This window comes from Aythya marila (assembly GCF_965140915.1).
Source record: "Aythya marila genome assembly, chromosome: 15".
NCBI classification, from domain to species: Eukaryota; Metazoa; Chordata; class Aves; order Anseriformes; family Anatidae; genus Aythya; species Aythya marila.
Genome location: NC_139056.1, coordinates 4,968,053 through 4,985,439, shown reverse-complemented (window position 1 = coordinate 4,985,439; position 17,387 = coordinate 4,968,053). Strand labels below are relative to the sequence as shown.

The 17,387-nt window shown below is 55.7% G+C and overlaps 1 protein-coding gene across 1 annotated transcript in view; it reads right to left on the bottom strand.

Annotated features, from left to right (window-relative positions):
• The window catches only part of RAB40C (RAB40C, member RAS oncogene family), a 31,798-nt gene extending 15,576 nt beyond the window's left edge, over positions 1-16,222 (bottom strand). The window contains exons 1-2 of the mRNA XM_082772582.1: positions 15,853-16,222; positions 556-616 (exon numbers count right to left, since the gene is read on the bottom strand). Coding sequence (XP_082628708.1) covers positions 556-616; positions 15,853-15,994 — 203 coding nt within the window. The 5' untranslated portion in view covers positions 15,995-16,222. The remainder of the gene's footprint in view (positions 1-555; positions 617-15,852) is intronic.
• Between the last annotated feature and the right edge of the window lie 1,165 nt (positions 16,223-17,387).

Sequence of the window (17,387 nt, the reverse complement as noted above, 5' to 3'; positions counted from 1 at the left end):
GAAGGAACCACCCCTCATGTGCAGCGTTCTGACATCTCCATCCCAGTGTCAGGTCACTCCAGTAAGCCCGGCTCTCCAGTTATTCACCGTACTCTGTGGCTGAGAGGTCTGTTCATCGCTCTCATTGGAAATTTCTACTCCAGTCCCTGAGCGATACCCAGGCTTCAACAGGAACTGAGGGCGTCACCCCTTTTGTCTTCCCAATTCTCTCATATTGATTTCTCATCCTAGGATTTCGGGGAAGTATTTATTTCCAAAATACTATCGTTCCCCAAGTGACTGAGATCTGCACGGGAACACAGTCAGGTATGACAGAGAAAGTCTCACGTTGGACCACTCCAGCAAAAGACAGCAAGCTGCTTGTGCTGCTCAGGAATGGAGAGGGGTCTGATTTGCCAGAATAACACTCTGGTACGAGGAGCTAGCAAGCCTCACCACCTGGCTGGGGCTGCTCTGCGCTCTCCACACCTTGGTGCTGCATCCCACTTGCAGGACCAGCTGCTCCGCTCACCAGTAATGTGCTCACAGCCAAAGCAGCTCAAAATCAAAGCTCACCAGAGTTCCAGCTTGACCCTTCTGCCGTCCAACAAGATGGTAGTGGTCTTGTAGTCAATTCCTAGAAGGAAAACAAAACAAAGTTGAGTTAACACTGAGCATGTCTTCAGAGATGGACAAGAAATCTGCTTTGCCCACCCACGTCCATCGTTTCATGTTTACATAAAGTGATGTTCTCCTCCCTCTTGCTCTAGTACATGGTTAGGAAGGATTACACAGCCCTGACAGAGCAGATCTCTTCTTCAAAGCAAAGCTTACTCCTGTGGAACTCTCCTCCCTTCTCCCTAAAAATCCTGTTAACCCCTAGGAGGCTTTCTATTTCCCCATTATTGAGCAGAAGCTGTGAGGGCTCCAGCTGTAGGAGATGCAGCGCTCTGCAGCGTTATCCCAGGTGTTACAGGATTCTGGGGGGTGAGCCAGAGATGAACAATTTCAAAGCATGACCTGCAGACCCAGCACCCCCAAAAGAACATCACTACCTGAAACATTCAAAGTACATTTTGGGATGTGGTGATGCTGAAAAGCCTGTCCAGAGAATACAGTGTTTCTTTCCAAATATGAAGACAAAAACAATTGAGAACTCCTACAAGTCACGCTCACCTGCTACGCTTGCTAATAAAAATACAGGAATTAAAACTTCACTTTTGAATGAAGTTCAAAAGTGAAAACTCAAACTTGGTGGCAGATGAAGAGACTCCAACACCGATGCATTTTGGGACAACATTACTTTCTCTGTCGTCACCTACACTCATCCTTCAGGTTACTGCAGCAGCTCGTAGTGCAGAACAACAAGGGGCACAGTCGACGCGAGTGCCAAGCTCCAAAAAGCAGCCAGGGACGAGCCCAGCAGCCCCTCAGCTACAAGCTCCGCCAAGTCAGGGCAGGCTCCATCATTTCCATACCTTTTTTTTTTTCTTCTTCTCTACAGAAAAAAAGAATTGAAGGGCTTCATATCTGGGTCACAGGGGGCTGCGAACTGGGTCAGGAAGTGAGGCTGACGCAGCTTCAGAGAAGGCTCCTGGTGCAGCTCGGGGCCATGCCCAGCAGGGCTCTCAGAGAGCGCTGCCTCCGCACCAAACAGCACAGACAGGGGCTCCTCACAGAGCCCCAGTGCCAGAACAGGGCCTCCCCAGCACTGCTCCCCCGGGCTGTGCCAATGAGCAACTCATTTGCACTGGAGACTGTTAAAAGCAGAGCCTGGCGACAGGCTGCACCCCTGCCATGCGGAGAGGAAGGTTGCAGCAGGGCAGCTCGGCTTGCAAGCAGCACCTCTGAGCCAAGCTGAGGGTGCTGCTCCCCGCCACCAAAATGCAGGGGCACAGCCAAGAGGACGTGCCCGGGGAAGCGGCTGTCACACTGGCTCCAGCTGTGAGGTCTGGAGGCAGCCTGGAAAGCAGGAACAAATTCACAGGCATCTTTAATAACTCCACGTACCTCCACTTGGATTACATCAGCTTCATTTTCTCCTCCAGCCACTAGATACCAAAGTCTGAACCTAAATTAGAGACCTACTCGTGTTCCTGCCCGGATTTCCCTTCCCCTGCACGAACGCCTCCCCGACAACCAAATGGGCAAGTTGGTCAATAAAGCAAATGGATTTGTTCCTGAGCCATCAGCAGGAATCCCGTTAGTGAACAACAAATTAGATTTCAGTCTTCGCAGGGTGCTATAAAAAGCAATAAAAGATAATTATCTTAAATTCCAACTATTTCCAGTGCTTTATCACAGAAAGGAGATGGTTTACGTTTTATCTTCCTCCAGAGGCGAGGGAATGATTTGTATTTGTTGTCAGGCAGACACAAATCTCCCCATGCCCAGGGACAGCGAGTGGGCCCGCCTGGCAGCCAGCAGGGAGCATCCTGACACCTCCCGATTCCCAAAGCGGGGCTGACCCCCCAGCCACTGCTCCCACCCAAAACGACACCGTGCACTTCAAAGCAGAGTAACACAGCCCTTCGGGAAGGACAACCACCAGCAAAGCACACAGCCTCCAGAAAGCACCAGCCAGAAACTTCCCGAGCTCCTGCTTCAGCTGCTCCTTGCTCTGACGGTGCTCAGGGAAAATACCTGGTGGTGGTCCTTCGCTGCAGTGTCTGACACCTACAAAATAGGCCAGATAGAGGCTCCCAGACAGCCCAAGGAATTAACGTGCATTCAGGTGAAAAGCAGAGCTGGTTTGCCTTTTTATTCCAGGCTACATTCAGTACTGAAACATACCTGGTAAAGCAAGCTGGAAGAAAGCGATGCGCTTTTTACCTTGCACGTCTTCAGCAAAAACCCACCGACGAGCTCACTGGGGAGGACAAAGGCTTGCAGCCGCACCATCTGTACCTAACTTTATTTTTTAGGTCTGTTCTGTGGTTAGCTCAGTGCTCAGCCCAGGTCACACGTGCAGTCCCCACCCATGCAAGCCAAGCTCAGGGCCCTGCAGTGCTGCTGCCCCCACAGGTCCCCAACGTCCCTAAACCCACAGGACTCATCGGGGAAGCTGCCACTGGCTCCGGCCACTTCCTTGGGCACAGCAGCACAAAGGGAAGGAAGGATGAGGGTTTTCCCTACAAAAGCCTTCTCCTAGGTGCTCGCCAAGCAGCCCTGCCTGCAGCAGCTCCCAGCTGGGGCTTCCCCCCTTGTCCCAGGGCTCTGGGGACAGTGGGGACAGGGGCCACCGCCCCGCGGGGCGCAGCGGCCGCTAGATGCCACTGTCGCACAGAGGCTGCTGGCAGCACCACGGCTGCTCTTTTGTCTTCATTTCAGGCAGCTCGGAAGCTGGTGAAGTTTTTTTAAAAAAATTCATTTCTGGAGTTGGCAGGGTTTCCCCCACCTGAGCATCACCTCTGCGCGCAGCAGCGCACAGCTCATTTCGAGACTGACATTTCGGCTCCGCCGGCGCAGGCTTTGATCCCCCGGAAGGGATGCGTGGCTGCAAAGCCCACGCGATGCTCCTGCGGCTCATGCAGCACCAGCCACCTCGCCACCACAGCCCCACGGGGCAAGCAGCGCTGTGGGGAGAGAAAGCAGCCTCGCTGAGAGCTCGTTTGTGTCAGCCCATCTCCTTCCTGACCGATATCTAGCATGATGCAACAAAACGAACGAAGCTTGGAGAACAAGTCCGGGCTGTTCTCTGTAATTGAGCATTCAGTTCGACTCCTCGGCTATTTTTCCAGCCCTGCTTTAGGCTCCTACCGACGCTGACGCCATCTCAGCCTCGCTCCCGGAGCAGCCAGGCGATCTGTTGTTGTCACACGGCTGCTGCCAGACATCCCGCTCCCCTCCGCGGAGCTGGGCTTCGTGCACGAGCATGGTAATCGCTCCCAGGCAGGGCTCCAAGGGATCCCAAACCTTTATTCCCTTTGCCACTCGGTACAAGGGAAACCTAAACACAAGCCACTTTCCCATGGGAATAGGCAGGGTGTACGTAGGAATCTCTGACCTGTTCCCGATTACTCATGCCGAGCACAGGATGCTTCACATCAACGAGAGCTGAAACAAAACTTGGCTTAGTTAAAATTCGGACTTCCAGCTCAAGCTTACACCTGACGTAAGCAGAAAAAGTAAAGCCACACCAAGAAGGGGCATTTTCTTCCAGCACGTGACAGTCAGTGCTTTGTGATCCCTTCTCCTGGGAACTTGGTGCCCTCGTCGTGCCCCAACGGAGGCAGCAGCAGGCAGGCAGGCACACGGCCTGGGAAGTGGCACTGGAAAAGGCAGAGAGACAATGGGAGCAGGTATTTCATGCTGCTCGAGCTCTTCCGTTAAACAGAGTAAGATATCACGAAAATTGCTTTAAATAGTTTAAGCAACCAAGGTTCTGTAAATGTCACTGCTGTAAGCACAGTAGCTTCTTGGCTTTATGCAAGATTTTGTTTCAGGAGAAAGAAAAAGGAGAGAGTTTGGCAGATACAGACTCAGGGCTGACACTGTCCTAACGCCCGTGCAGGGGACCAGACAGGTTTCCTCTTCTTGAGGAGGAGGATCTGAGCCAAGCCTTCTCCATTTTCCTGTGCAGCAGTAAGGAGAGCACGTGGGTTTTCTCTCCTTTGGATTTCCCAGGTGATCCTCAGGCAGTGCTGGGATGCAAACAAGTCCAGCTCTCCGTAAGCAGAGGCAGCGAGGCCACTGCTGGAGCCAGTACCGCATTTCAGGTTTGTTATCAGCCCCGATCAACCGTCCTCTTCCAGAGAGGCTCTGATAAGCCAACCCCAACCGCCAGCCCCACCAAACCTGTGTACACACACAGGTGGTGCTGCTGGAAGGAGCAGAGGGAGGAAGGAGCTCGCCCCACCTCACAGCAAGCCCTCAGGGGTTTGCCTCCAGCCTTTCCCCAGGTCTGCTGCCAGCCTGCTGCAGTGCAGAATCTCCAGCTTGCACCCGTGGTGCAAAACACACAGATCACCTACGGATCTGGGGCAGAAGGCATCCCAGGTGACGTTCAGGAACTTCTTCCCAAAGGAAAGAACAAATGCATTCGAGTGAGACGCTGACATAGTTTTAAGACAAGCTTGCTTTCTGTCCTGGAGATGCTCTACTTCAAGTCCCTCATCTACCCCTTTCTTTGTTAGCCTACCCACAACAAAAAACCAACATACATTAGCTGAACTTCATAAAAAAAATCTAACCCAGTCCCCCAGCTTGCAGACATGCTCTGTATCATGCCATCTCAGCCTGTTGGTTTTTTTAAAGCAGGTTTTAGTTCATTTGTAATTCAAAAGAATTAGAGCCCATTTGCGATATAGGCTTATATATGGTCAGCAATCAGAACTTGGGGTATTCAGTGATGACTCAGGACCTACCCTTCAATCAATGCGTTATATAAATAGGAAAATAAGATAAATTGAGTAGACTCTCGTTGCCCAATTACTGCTTTTAGACAGATTGGTATTTCATTTGTACACATGGTCAAGCAAAAGCAACTCCATGGTGTAACCCTCCCAAGAAACAAAGGCACCTGAGGTCTGGGGGAACACAACAAAGGCGATGTGCCTGATCCATTGGGACCTGCAGAGGATCCCTGCTGCACTGGAAGTTCCAGTAGAGGCTCCCAAGCCACCCAGAAGCAGTCGTTGTGCCACTGGGGTGCCTTTTGGAGCAAGCCCAGGACCCACTTCCATTTGGGATGGGGCACCTCTGCCATCAGCACTGCCAAAGCCACGACACCACAGCTGTCTGAGGACGCTGCATTATCACCCAAACTCTTCTGGTTTTGTGTAGGTCATCAGACAAAGGTCTAGGACAAAATTCTCAGGTAATTATTTTTGTAAAGCTTAGATTGCCAGCCCCTGATGTTGGGACCTAAACCCCAGCACCTCCTCATGGCCATGACTCGAGCTGAATTCCCCTCTGCACGGCTGCCCCAGACATCCTTCCTCACTCCCGTGGGGTGCTTCTGGAGCAGGGTGCAGCACACCATGAGCAGCGAAACCCCGAAGAGCAAAGCTCAGCCAGCTCCATCAGCGAGTCCCCATTAGGGAGGGGAAGAGGCTTAACGCTACCCTGGCCAGAGACTGTGGGGATCTGTGGGGAGAGCAGAGCTGGAGTCAGAAACAGAGCACACGTCTGAGATTTAACTTTCTGCAGTGTCCTGGTGACCTCAGGTAACCGGCTTCGAGGAGCTGGTTGTGATGCTCTGTGCTGAAGATGCTCAGGAGAAAGCGATGTAGTTCCCTATGAGCACCTGGCAAATAAATAACTGAAAAAAAAAAAACAACAAACACACAAAGACATGCTGTGTTTGTAAAATAGAACAACGTCAAAGGTACTGAGCATACCCCATTTCTCCTGTGCCTTGGGCAGCACTGAACACCTCAGAGTCAGCGTGGCAGACTATGGAGAGAGACTGCAACAAATCTATAGTACCAGTGTCATGGAAATCCTTACTGACACACAAGGATGGATCAGAAGTCCTGAGCATCTAGCATATGGCTGGTCTTAAGGAAGTGAAAACAAACACTTAGAGCATAAGCTCAGAGAAATAATATAAGGCAGGCAACAGAATGTAAATAGTCTTTTCTTCCTTTTTGTAAAAGAAAGATGCTAAGAACAGATCTCCAGCGCAGTTTCTTGGCAGGAAGGATTTCCAGAGATGCAGCTAAGCAGAGATGGGTAAACCTAACTTATAACCTCTAACATCAAGATACAGCGTTGGACGCCAGCAAGAACACTGCATGCAGTTCTGAGTTCTCAGAAGGAGGTGTGAGAGCAGGGCAGGAGGCTCAGCAGTGCCATAACCCCGCTCAGCTCCCGCTGCAGGATGAGGACCAGCAGCGGCTCCATGCCTGAGGGGCAGCAGCCGAGCACACGTCCCCAGCAGGCATGGCCAGGGAGGTCCTTGGACAGCAGGGCTTAATCCGATGGTGCTGATCACGGCCAAAAGAGCTCAGACCACGCAGCACGGTGCTGCCTGGGCATGGAAAGGAACAAATTCACCTGTGCACACCGGAGAGGCACAGCCCACCTCCGCAGGGGAAACGCACACTGCGTGCGAGATACAAGCTGCTGAAAGCTCCCTCCCTCTCCTCCACGCAGGGCTCGTGCCGACCTTTCAGGTGGGTTAAAAGAACAAACAAACAAGGTGCTAAACTTGCACCAGGAGCAGCGCAGCGAGCGGCGCACACAGCAGGCTCCGTACCGGCGTGCTTCGGTTCTCTGCTCCAGCCTGAAGCAGTCAGCGCAGAACTTAATTTATCCCAAATGCCAGCAATAGCTGAGAAGTGTCCAAAGACGACTGCTTGCTCTGCCAAGTCCCTGGGTGCTACAGATGTTAACAAAAAGCTTCTCAGCCACGACCGACGTGGCTGGGTTTTGAAGCCCAAAGCCCTGCCCTTGTGCGTGCCGGCCGGGCACGGGGAGCAGCCGGGCACAGCACCGGCCACGCGCTGGCAGGGCAGCAGCACGGGGCCACCCGGGACACAGCAGCTCACATCCTGCACTTGTCTTCTGTAGAGCAGTGTATGGTGATAAATACGGCCAGTAACAGTCATCCTACAGCCACTGAACCCAGCAGCCAAGTCGCTCCAAGCAGCATGAAACAGAACACGAAGGCGGCACCATTAAAAGTTCCACGTACCTTATCTTCAGTTGTTTTTTTTTGTTTTGTTTTGTTTTGTTTTTGTCCCCCCTTGACTTGTGCTTTTTGTGCCTTCACCAGCCTACAAGCAAAGGACAGCCAGGGCTGAAGACTCGGACCAGAATTGTTCACTTGTGGGCAAAGGTCAGCGCAGAAAGCTCTGTCACTTCATTGCTAGTCAAACGAGGCAGATGAGCACAGGAGTCACAGCAGCCCAAAAGGTCCTTGTAAGCCACTGGACGGAAATTCAAAGCACACACGCTAGGGAAGGTGTCACTGGGCAACGTGCACTGACTGCTATGCCAAAACCAAAACCCTCCTCCCAGGCAGAAGGCAGCTGCCGGGGCCGGCACGGGAAGGATTTGCGCACCGCGGATGCATCATCTGTAAGTTATACCAAACTGTTTAGAAAAATGTGCTATGAGCACAAACAGCAGCTGACGAAAAAACCAAATTCAACCCATTCAAATAACAACTAATGAAGTCATCCGGCCTTAAAAAGCGTGTACAGCAGCACATTACCAGCAGCAATGCAGCCAGTCAGCTCAGAGCTGCAAGCCACAGGAAAAAACCCTTCCAAACAACACATGAGCTCATCGGCTTGAGTCATGCATTCAATTACCCACTCCTTAGATTGACAAATAACAAATTATCTTCATCAACAACAGGGGTCAACAAAACATACGGCTTGGAAGAAGGATGGAGTCCCTGCAGCTCTGTGCCTTCCAGCGCGGACACGAACCTCGCAGCACCGCTGTTGGAGCGTGGTGGTGAGGCTCCCAGACAGCATCGCCGCCCTGCGCCCCCGGCTGGTGCTGGCAGAGCTGGAGCTGAGGGTCCAAAAGCAGGTGCTTGTCCCACTGCCCTGCGCCGCTTTGTGGAGCAGAAGCTACCTCAGGAACAAGACCAAGAGGTCTCGGTTCCCACTGGGCACCCAGGAGACCAGCGGCGCATCGTGCTGGTCACAGGGGAGCGGGGTAGGTGGAGGCCGTTTGCTCTGCCCTTCATCGCCTCCTCCTCCTCAAGCAGGAAGGACAAAACCCATCCCTGCTGTGCAGTCGAACGGGAAGCACCTCACCTTGGTTGTGGGTGCTTCACAGCTTCACAAAGCCTTTCGCAGACCCAAGAGACCGCTCCCAGGCAGCTTCATCTCCAGTGGCAGGGACCTCGAGCAGTAACTGCTCCTTCGGTTTTGTGACCAGCCAGAAGTAAAACGTGCATTCAGAGTGCTCGGGGAGCCCAGACCTGCAGAGCACCCACCAGCAGCCTGCTCCACCTCCCTGCAGCACCCCGGTGGCCACGTTGTCCAGCGCTCAGCTCCGGGTGACATCCACATCCAAAACCGCGCCTGGAGCCAGGAGCAAATCTGTTCCTGCAGCTCACACCACAGCAGCGGGCACCCGGGACGCCACAGAAACAGTCAGAAGTCAGTCCAGAATCGGGAATGTCGAGTGGGTTTGTTCTTTAGAAGAAAATCAAGATTGGTTTTATGCACAGAAGCTCCCACGGACAAAAAGAGTTTCTTCATGCCTCGCAGTTCAGATGTCCATAAAAGCGGCACAGCTGCACGCGGAGACAAAGGCAGCCTGTGAGGAGGCACCGCAGGGCACCAGAACAATCCGCATTGTTGCTGGACCACCAGACAAACACCGAGGCACGCTTGGGGACAAAAAAAAAACATTCAACAAGGCCCGAGTGACTGCGTGAAACACCTCCACAGCGCCGGCCTTGCGGAGTTGGCTGCCACCGGCTCCCGAGGCTGTCCCCACGAGGGATGGCAGCACCGTGCTTGGAGGCCGGCAGCCTGAAGCCTACACAGGGAGCGGAGGCACGGGGCTCCCGGGCTCCCAGGAGGGAGGCCACAGCTTGCTGAAGGGCTGACACGGCCGAGCACCACTGCCCGGTGCCAAGACCTGGCCCCCAGCAGGAGCCGGCCCTGATGGCGAGGTGAGCGCAGCCCGACGCACGCTGCCGAGCGCTCTGCCTGCAGCCCAAACGGAATCACAGAATCATAAAGGTTGGAAAAGCCTCCGAGATCATCTGGTCCAACCATCCCCTACCACCATCACCCACTAAACCCTGTCCCTAACACCACGTCCAGCCTTTCCTTGAACACCCCCAGGGACGGGGACTCCCCCACCTCTCTGAGCCACCCGTCCCAACGCCTGGCTGCTCTTCTGAGCAGAAATGTCTCCTCATTGCCAACCTGAACCTTGAGAGCACACCCTCCAGTCCTACCTCTAGTTATCTGCCAGCCTTCCCCTAGAGCTGCTGCAGAGCACACCTCGCCCCAGAACCTCGGCTGGGGTCACGAAGCATCGCTTTGGCTGCTACGAAGAGAAAGGAGGGATTGCACCTGGTTGGGTTAGACAAAAGCACCGAGCGTTACCCTTACAACGCAGACAGCCCCTACAAGAACAGGCACACGTTTCCCAAGGAGACATTTAGCACGTTTCTGCATTTTGTCGTGCAGTGAGCAGCACGGGCAGGGCTCTGGCCGGGTAGGATCAGCCCTGCACGACTTCTCCTCGTGCCTCAGCACAGAAACTGCTGGCTCCCTGTACAGAGCTGAGAATCGGCTCAGGACACCTCACAGTCCAAAATAAATAAATAAAAAATCCCACACACAACAGAAAACACACGCACGGTTCTTGGGACAAGAACCACGGGCAAAACAGCCCGACTGCTGCCAAAACCAGCAAAAACCAAGGGGCAGTCGTTGCTCTGGACGTGGCTGTGAGAGTGTGCGGGGAGCGACCTTGTGCAAAGCCAGGAACGTGGCATGAAAACCCCCAGATCGCCTGGGCAACTCAGAAGGAGAGATGGAAAGCAAGTTAAAGTGATGCTTAAAAAAATATTTGTTTTCTTTAAATGGAATAAAGTATTATTCCAGAGATAGACAGTATCACATGGTTTAATAGCCACAACATCTATAAAGCTACGGGTACGTAGAAGGCTTCTCACCAAGCAGAAGCCCCCTCGGACCAAGCTGAATCTCAGAACCGATGTCACAACCTTGCTGTGAGCACGGCTCTTGCAGGAAGCAGCAGACCCACGCTGGTGGTGTGGAGCAGACCCACGCCACGGTGGCCCTCCATGCCCCAAGGAAAGCTTCTTCCAGACTGCCTCAGGCAAAACCCAGCTCTCAGCAAAGCATTCAGCAAAACAGCAAAAACAGGCTGAGGATTTTCGCCTCAAAGCTTCCTCCCTCCTCCTCAGCCTGAAATCAAATAGAAACTGGTATGACAGAAGGAATCTGTATCGCTGCTCCTATGGTGATGAGCCTGGGCTGTCGGAGGGAGAAGAGGGGTAGAGGAAAGTTTGGGGAAGAAAACGAGAGCAGCGAGGTTGTAAAACCCCAGCTCTGAAAGTTCAGCTTGCAGCATCGCTCTTTGTGAGCCCAGCAGAGAGATGCTCTGCTCCTCAGTGAGAGAGGGAGGCAGGGAGCTGCCTGAGGAAAACGTGCCAGGGAACAGCTGGAAACAAAAGCTGAAGGGGATGGGGCGGGGAAGGAGGAGACATTTTACACGGGTTTTCCTCTGCAGTTTATAGCCAAGGCCAACAGACGCAGACAAGTTCATCTCGCGATCTAGAAAAATCAAAACCTATTGGCTTTTAAAAAACAAGCTCAAAAAATAAAGAAAAACATCATTCCAGTTATTAGGAGAGCATCCCACCCACTTCAGATTCATCCCACTCATTCGACATCACCTTCGTGGACCTGAGGCTCAGGCATACAGCAGCCACCTAGAAGCAAAGCCTTTATGCAGTGTTAGAGGCAGTGAGAACTGCCCAGGCAACAGAGAGCTCAGCAGAGTAAGTGCCCAGCATTGCAAAAACACAGCCCTGCTGGAAGGTGACACGTGCACAACAGCCTCACACGCTGAGCATCCTCCGTCCTGACCTGAGAGAGCAGAAGACGTCCAGGCCTGCCGGGGACTTGGTCCCCTGGAGCAGAGAGAGCTGCAGGACTGCACGTTCAGAAATAATTTTACACAAAGGAAAAGTAAATGAGGGAGAACTACGAGATACCGGAGTGGTTTCTAACCCAACGCCTGCTCCGATGAGATCAGTTCTGCATCCCTGATGACCACGGAAAAAAACAGTCCTGAAGGACACTGACGCGAGCGCTGGCAGCCGCGAGGACCTGCTGTAACAAACCCTCTCCGCTCTTTCAGCAGCTTGAGGAGATTCCCAGCAGCACGATCAGCCTGTCTGAGCCGGGGCATTCCCCACGGACCCATCCTGCAGCCACGACAGGGACGTGATGGCGAGGCTCCTTTTAGAACATCCTGCCTCAAATCCAACTCCCAGCAGAGCGCTAAAACCTCAGAACAAAGCATTATTCCCATTCCTACAGCCCTGCCCCAGATCTTGCCAAGCAGGGGTGCACCCTGCAATAGTTGCTCGTATGCTCGGGAGGGACGGCGAGCTGTCAGGTGTACAGAGATGCATGTTTAAAGCAGAACTGCTCGCCTGCATGCTTCTGAGCATCCAGAGGTGGGTCACTCAATGACAGCATCCTCGGGTACCACAGCACCACGAGTTGTGCTCGAATGCAGACATTGAGCCCCAGACGGGGCCGGGGTCTCCCTGCGGAGGGCCCGGTGACATCCCTGCCCTGCAGTGGCACCTTCCCATGCTGCTGTACGGAGACCAGAGCGCAGCAGACCTGAGCTTCCCTCCTCATGACTTTCTTAATACAAACTGAGAACAGAAAAAATACAAAATAAAATAATCTATTCCCCTTCCAATCAAACCCATCTGCTCAGAAACATGCTCCGCTCCTTCCCGAGCACACGGCTCTCCTCTCCCATGGGAGCAGCAGCAGGTGAGGGGGAAGACTCAGCCACAGAAAAAGCATCCGATCACGTGAGGCTGAGCGGGGAGCACATTGCATTCGTGTCTGAGCGCTGAGGGCAGCCCAGGCCCTACTCCTGCTGCACGCCGAGCACCTTGGCCCACGCCGCGGCGGCATCCGCGCCTGCCGGGCAGCGGCTCCGGGTGAGTCAGGCCGTGGGGCTGCGGCACGGCGCAGGGCAGCCTCGTCAGCAAGCCAACTAACGAGCTCGGCAGGATTGTTTCAGCACACCGACAATGAGATGGTCCCGAGAGGACGGGTGACACGGCGCTGACGGGGCATCGGGGCTGGCTGCGGGCGAGCACACGGCCACTGCTCGGCTCAGTGCTCGCAGCCCCGCAGAGTCTGGCTTCCACCCGTTCAAGGGCCAGGACAGGACCCTCCTGGGCAGCAAAAGCACTGAAGGGACAAGCGAGCTGTGTAGGTGGCTCCTGTCTGTGGGCAAGGCATGTGGTCCTGCTCCGAGGCAGCTCGGACACCGCCACAGGGCTGGAAACCTGCCTGCTGCACCTCGGGAGCACGGCTGAGAGCTGAGAGGGCAAAGCTTTTGGGGAAAGGCAGGGTTCTGGCTTGCGGGTGAGGTCTGCCAGCTGTCAGGAGCAGTGGGGGGCTCTGAGAGCAGCAGCCTGCTTCCACAGCAGCAGATTTGGGAAGTTTGAGGGGGAAAAAGCTGGGAAGGACAATGCTGGAAGCTCAGAAATCAGAACCGTAGTGTTCTCCCGAAAGCTCACATTTTCCCTAAAATACTAGGGAGGATGCTTGCTTAGGGCTTTCTGAAGCTGAGCAAGAAGCAGCAAAACACAATTCCACCTCAGCTACAAGCCCTCCTGGGGCAGGGGTGCCAATGCCCAGCCACATGGCACAAGCAGCAGCCCTGGGGGACAGACCCTGCTCCTCACCAGGAGCACGCTCAGCCTCACACTCCTCGACACCAACACTCTCAGCGGCTTCAGCAGCAACCCAGTGAGGAACACAGGTGAGAGCTGGACGCCAAATCTCCGTTGACACTGCCTCTGCTGAGCCTCCAGAAGCTCCGTGCCTGGTGTCTGGTGTCGCACAGGGTGCCACGCTACAGGGAGACGCTGAGAAGCGGGGTTTTGGGATCCTGGACGAGGGCAGAGAGAAGCAACCACGATGCTTTAAGCCTCATCACACAGCCCTCCAGGCTTTCAGAACTGGGTGGGAGCAAGCAGAGGCTCCTTGCTGCTTAGAGCTCCCAAAGGAGATGCTGGTAGGAAAAGGGCTCTCATATCCCTTGGCCGCCCACTTCTCCAACACCTCACTGCTCGCGGAGCGAAGAATCCCTCTGACTGCTTTCTAGACATCAGGTGTAGGGCAGGTAAGCAGGAAAAGATCCGGGGCTTCATTTACAGAGTTTCCCTTTTAAAAGGTGTGCCTCCCCAGAGCCGAAAGGAAGGTATTTCACCCTGCATTTCTAAAGCCTGCATCCAAACAGCTGTCCTTGTCCAAATGACCCCGCTGGGACAGCGCGTGGGCACCCTACTTACCCCTTCCCCAACACAGGTTGGGTACAAGGGATCTGAGCATGAGCCGAGACACGTCCCTGTCACCATGCGACCTAAAGCACGCTCCTTTTCACACTGATCAGGGCAAGTTTTGTCTTCAGGAGAGAAAAAAACAGGCACGTGCCTGCGCATCGAGGGCCAGTCTCCGTCGGGGCACAGGCAGCACACGCGGCGAGGCTTCCCCTGCCGGTACGCACAGCCCAGCTGATCAGAGACGGAGGAAACCTGACTGCCAGGGCTGTCAGGAATCTCTCTGGTATCAAATTCACTCAGATTTCAAAGCTGCTCAATCTGATTATCCAAAAGGCATGCAGTTGCAGAAGCAACAGAGACTATCGAGGCATATATTGCTGTAATAAAAACAGCACGTGACCCAATTCCCTAATTAGCAATAGGTTCAATTGCCTACAGAAGATGAGGGGAGGTTTTGAAAACGTTATTTCTTTTTCAAGAAATAGACAGCGTTACCTCGTTGTTACGAACAGCAGGTACAGAGATAAACCTGCTACAGCCACAGCGACAGCTCTTTGGGCTCTGCACATGCATCAGGGAGCCCACCACACGCTCCCTTTCCAATTGTCCGCATTATTCCTGCATCACTAGCCTCAAAACAACCGTTTTATTGGAAGACAACTCCATCGTTAACACCGCACCTAAAACAAACACTCCTCACCCCTCTCCATGCAGCGGGCACTACGCTCCGGGTGCTTCAGGGATGCAAAGGCTTCAGGCAGCTGCCCAGCATCTCCTCGAATGCAAACCGCACAAGCGCAGCCAGACATCCAAACAGATGAATGATCCCACAGCCTCCTAGTTCCAGAATTTGCTACTCTCGTTTCACAACTACCCTGACTTCTGAGTCACTGCCTCCCCGTGAGTATCTGCAGAGCAGGTGCGCTCTTGCATCAGCTCCTACGGAGATGGCAGCAGCTTGGGGGGCCGAGCACAGCATCGGGAGGAGAGCCACGCTGCTCCTGTATGCTCCGTGTTCAGCCAGCTTCAATTCAGAGCCCCCAGAAGCACCCGATCCTCCCGGATCCCTGTTTACAGACAGAACAGGGCACCAACCGCTCCAGCCCTCGGGCCAGCTGCGGCGCTGGGGCAGGATCTGAATTGCGCTGCTTCTGTCGAGCCCCTGGGGCCGTTATTTCGCATCGAGGCCGGGGAGAAGGATGACAGATTGAACATCACCCCAGGACCTGCACCCTGCCAGGCCGTGTTACGCTTTGACTGCGGCGAGGGGACGCAGGAAATAGCACAGCGCCACTCCTTGGCTCTTAATTACGGTCTTGTGACACTGTAGTTAATGGTCTGTCAGGGGCTCCATTATAAGCCGTGATGTTTGCAGGAGGGGCACAAACCACGCCGTGCTCAGCAGCCGGCCACCCAGCGCTACCAGCTCTGCTCTGGCAGCACCGCTCCCGCTCTGCTCCCGTTCTTTTGTTCCGGGCCCCGCTTCCTTCTAGCGCGGCTCAGCCCTGGCGTTAACCCCTGTGGAGATAATGGAGAAGCTGCCCGGGCTCTGTGAGCAGGCCGTGGAGGCAGAGCCCGGCTCGGTGACGGCCCCATAGACCCGAGCTATGGGGTCGGTGCTTTGAGGGGGCACCGGCAGCTCCGCCAGACCCTTGGGGGAACCCCATAGGCAGTGGCAGCCTCCCCGCTGCCAGGAGCACACACCCCGATGGGAAGCATTGTAGGGACACAGGGACAAACCCAACCTGCAAAACCAACCCCATAAAACCCCAAAATGACCCAACCCAACCCAAAACAACCCAAAAAACCCACCCCAACCCCCCCAAAAAAACCACCCCAACCCCCAAAAAAACCCACCCCAGCCCCCCGCTCACCGTTGCTGTAGGCGTAGGGGGACTCGGACGCCCCGTCCTGGAGGCTCTCCAGGATCTCGCCCTTGCCCACGTCGCTGTCCCCCACCAGCAGGAATTTCAGCAGGTAGTCGTAGCTCTTCACCGGGCTGCCCTGCGTCCCCATCGCCCCTGGCTCGGCCGGGAGGCTCAGGCCGCATTCCAGGGCTGCTGCCGCTGCTGCTGCTCCGCCGCCGGGCCCGGGGCAGCCTCGGCTCTGGGGGCTGAGCCCCGGAGCCCCGCCGCCACCCCCGCTCCTCGGTCCCTGCCCCAGCCCCGGCCCCGCGCTCAGCTCCGCGCCGGGCGCCCCGGGGCCGGGCCGCAGCCTCCGCCTGGCGCCGCGCAGCGCCCGCTCGGCCCGAGGAGAGGCGGCGGCCGCGCCCCGCCCCGCGGCTGCCAGCGCGCCTCGCCATAGGGCGGGAGGCACGTCCGTCACGCCTCGCCCCGCCCCTCTCGGGGGGGAGGGGGTGGAGGGAGGTGCGGTGGGGAACTACGAGTCCCGGCGTGCTCCGCGCGGGTGGGGGCGGTGGAAAGAGTGGGCGCGGCGGCGCGGGGAGTGATGGGAACGCGAGGCTGGGAGGGGGGCGGAGGGGCGAGGCCGGGAACCGCGCCCCCCCATGGCTGCCCCCGCGGGGACAACGAGCCCCGGGCAGGGGGACCCCAGGGACACCCCCAGGGCCCCCCTGGACCCCCAGAGGGACCCTATGGACCCCAGAGAGACCCCGTGGATCCCAGAGGGACCCCATTGTCCCCCCCAGGAGGACCCTCTGGATCTCCACAGGGACTCCATGGCCACCCCGAGTGACCCCATAGCCCCCCAGGGGGATCCCACGGACCCCCAGCTCCTGCTCCGGCTCTGGCGGATCAGGAATCAGGGTCTGGCTCCACAGCGGGGCTCAGCCCCACGCTGTCTCACAGCCCCTCTGCCTGCCTGCCCCCCGAAAAAAACCTCTCCTCTGGTCGTTTCCAAAGAGCAGTGGGGTCAGAGGTGTTGGGGGAGCAGCCAGATCCCCCTGCTGTGTGACAGCCTGCGAGGGGAGGCAGGGCACGGAGCACGAGCTCAACCCTTACAAGCCCTCAGAGAATCCCCTCCACTCAGCGCCACTGCTTAATTCCTGGAGCACCCCCAAATTGCCTCGGGTGGAGCGGGAGGGCGATGGGCTGGATGGGGTGGGTGGGGGCGCTGGGCAGGGAGCGGGGCACTCAGAAGGGGCTCGGGGGGCTGGGAGCCGCAGGCACGGGGATGCTGGGCAGCCCCATGGCAGCCTCTTCTGCCAGGAATCAGAACCATTAGGGCTGGGAAAGCCCTCTGAAATCATCAGGTCCAACCGTCCCCCTACCACCAGTGTCACCCACTGAACCACGTCCCTAAGCACCAGGTTCATTTATCCTGCTCCAGCTGTGAGGGTTTGGAAGCCTCCCCAGAAGTGGGGCAACCTGCAACAGGAGCAGAAGGGGGAATGACCACCAGCACCAGCCCTCAGCCGAATGAGGAGCTCCGGGCACCGAGACCCGAGCAC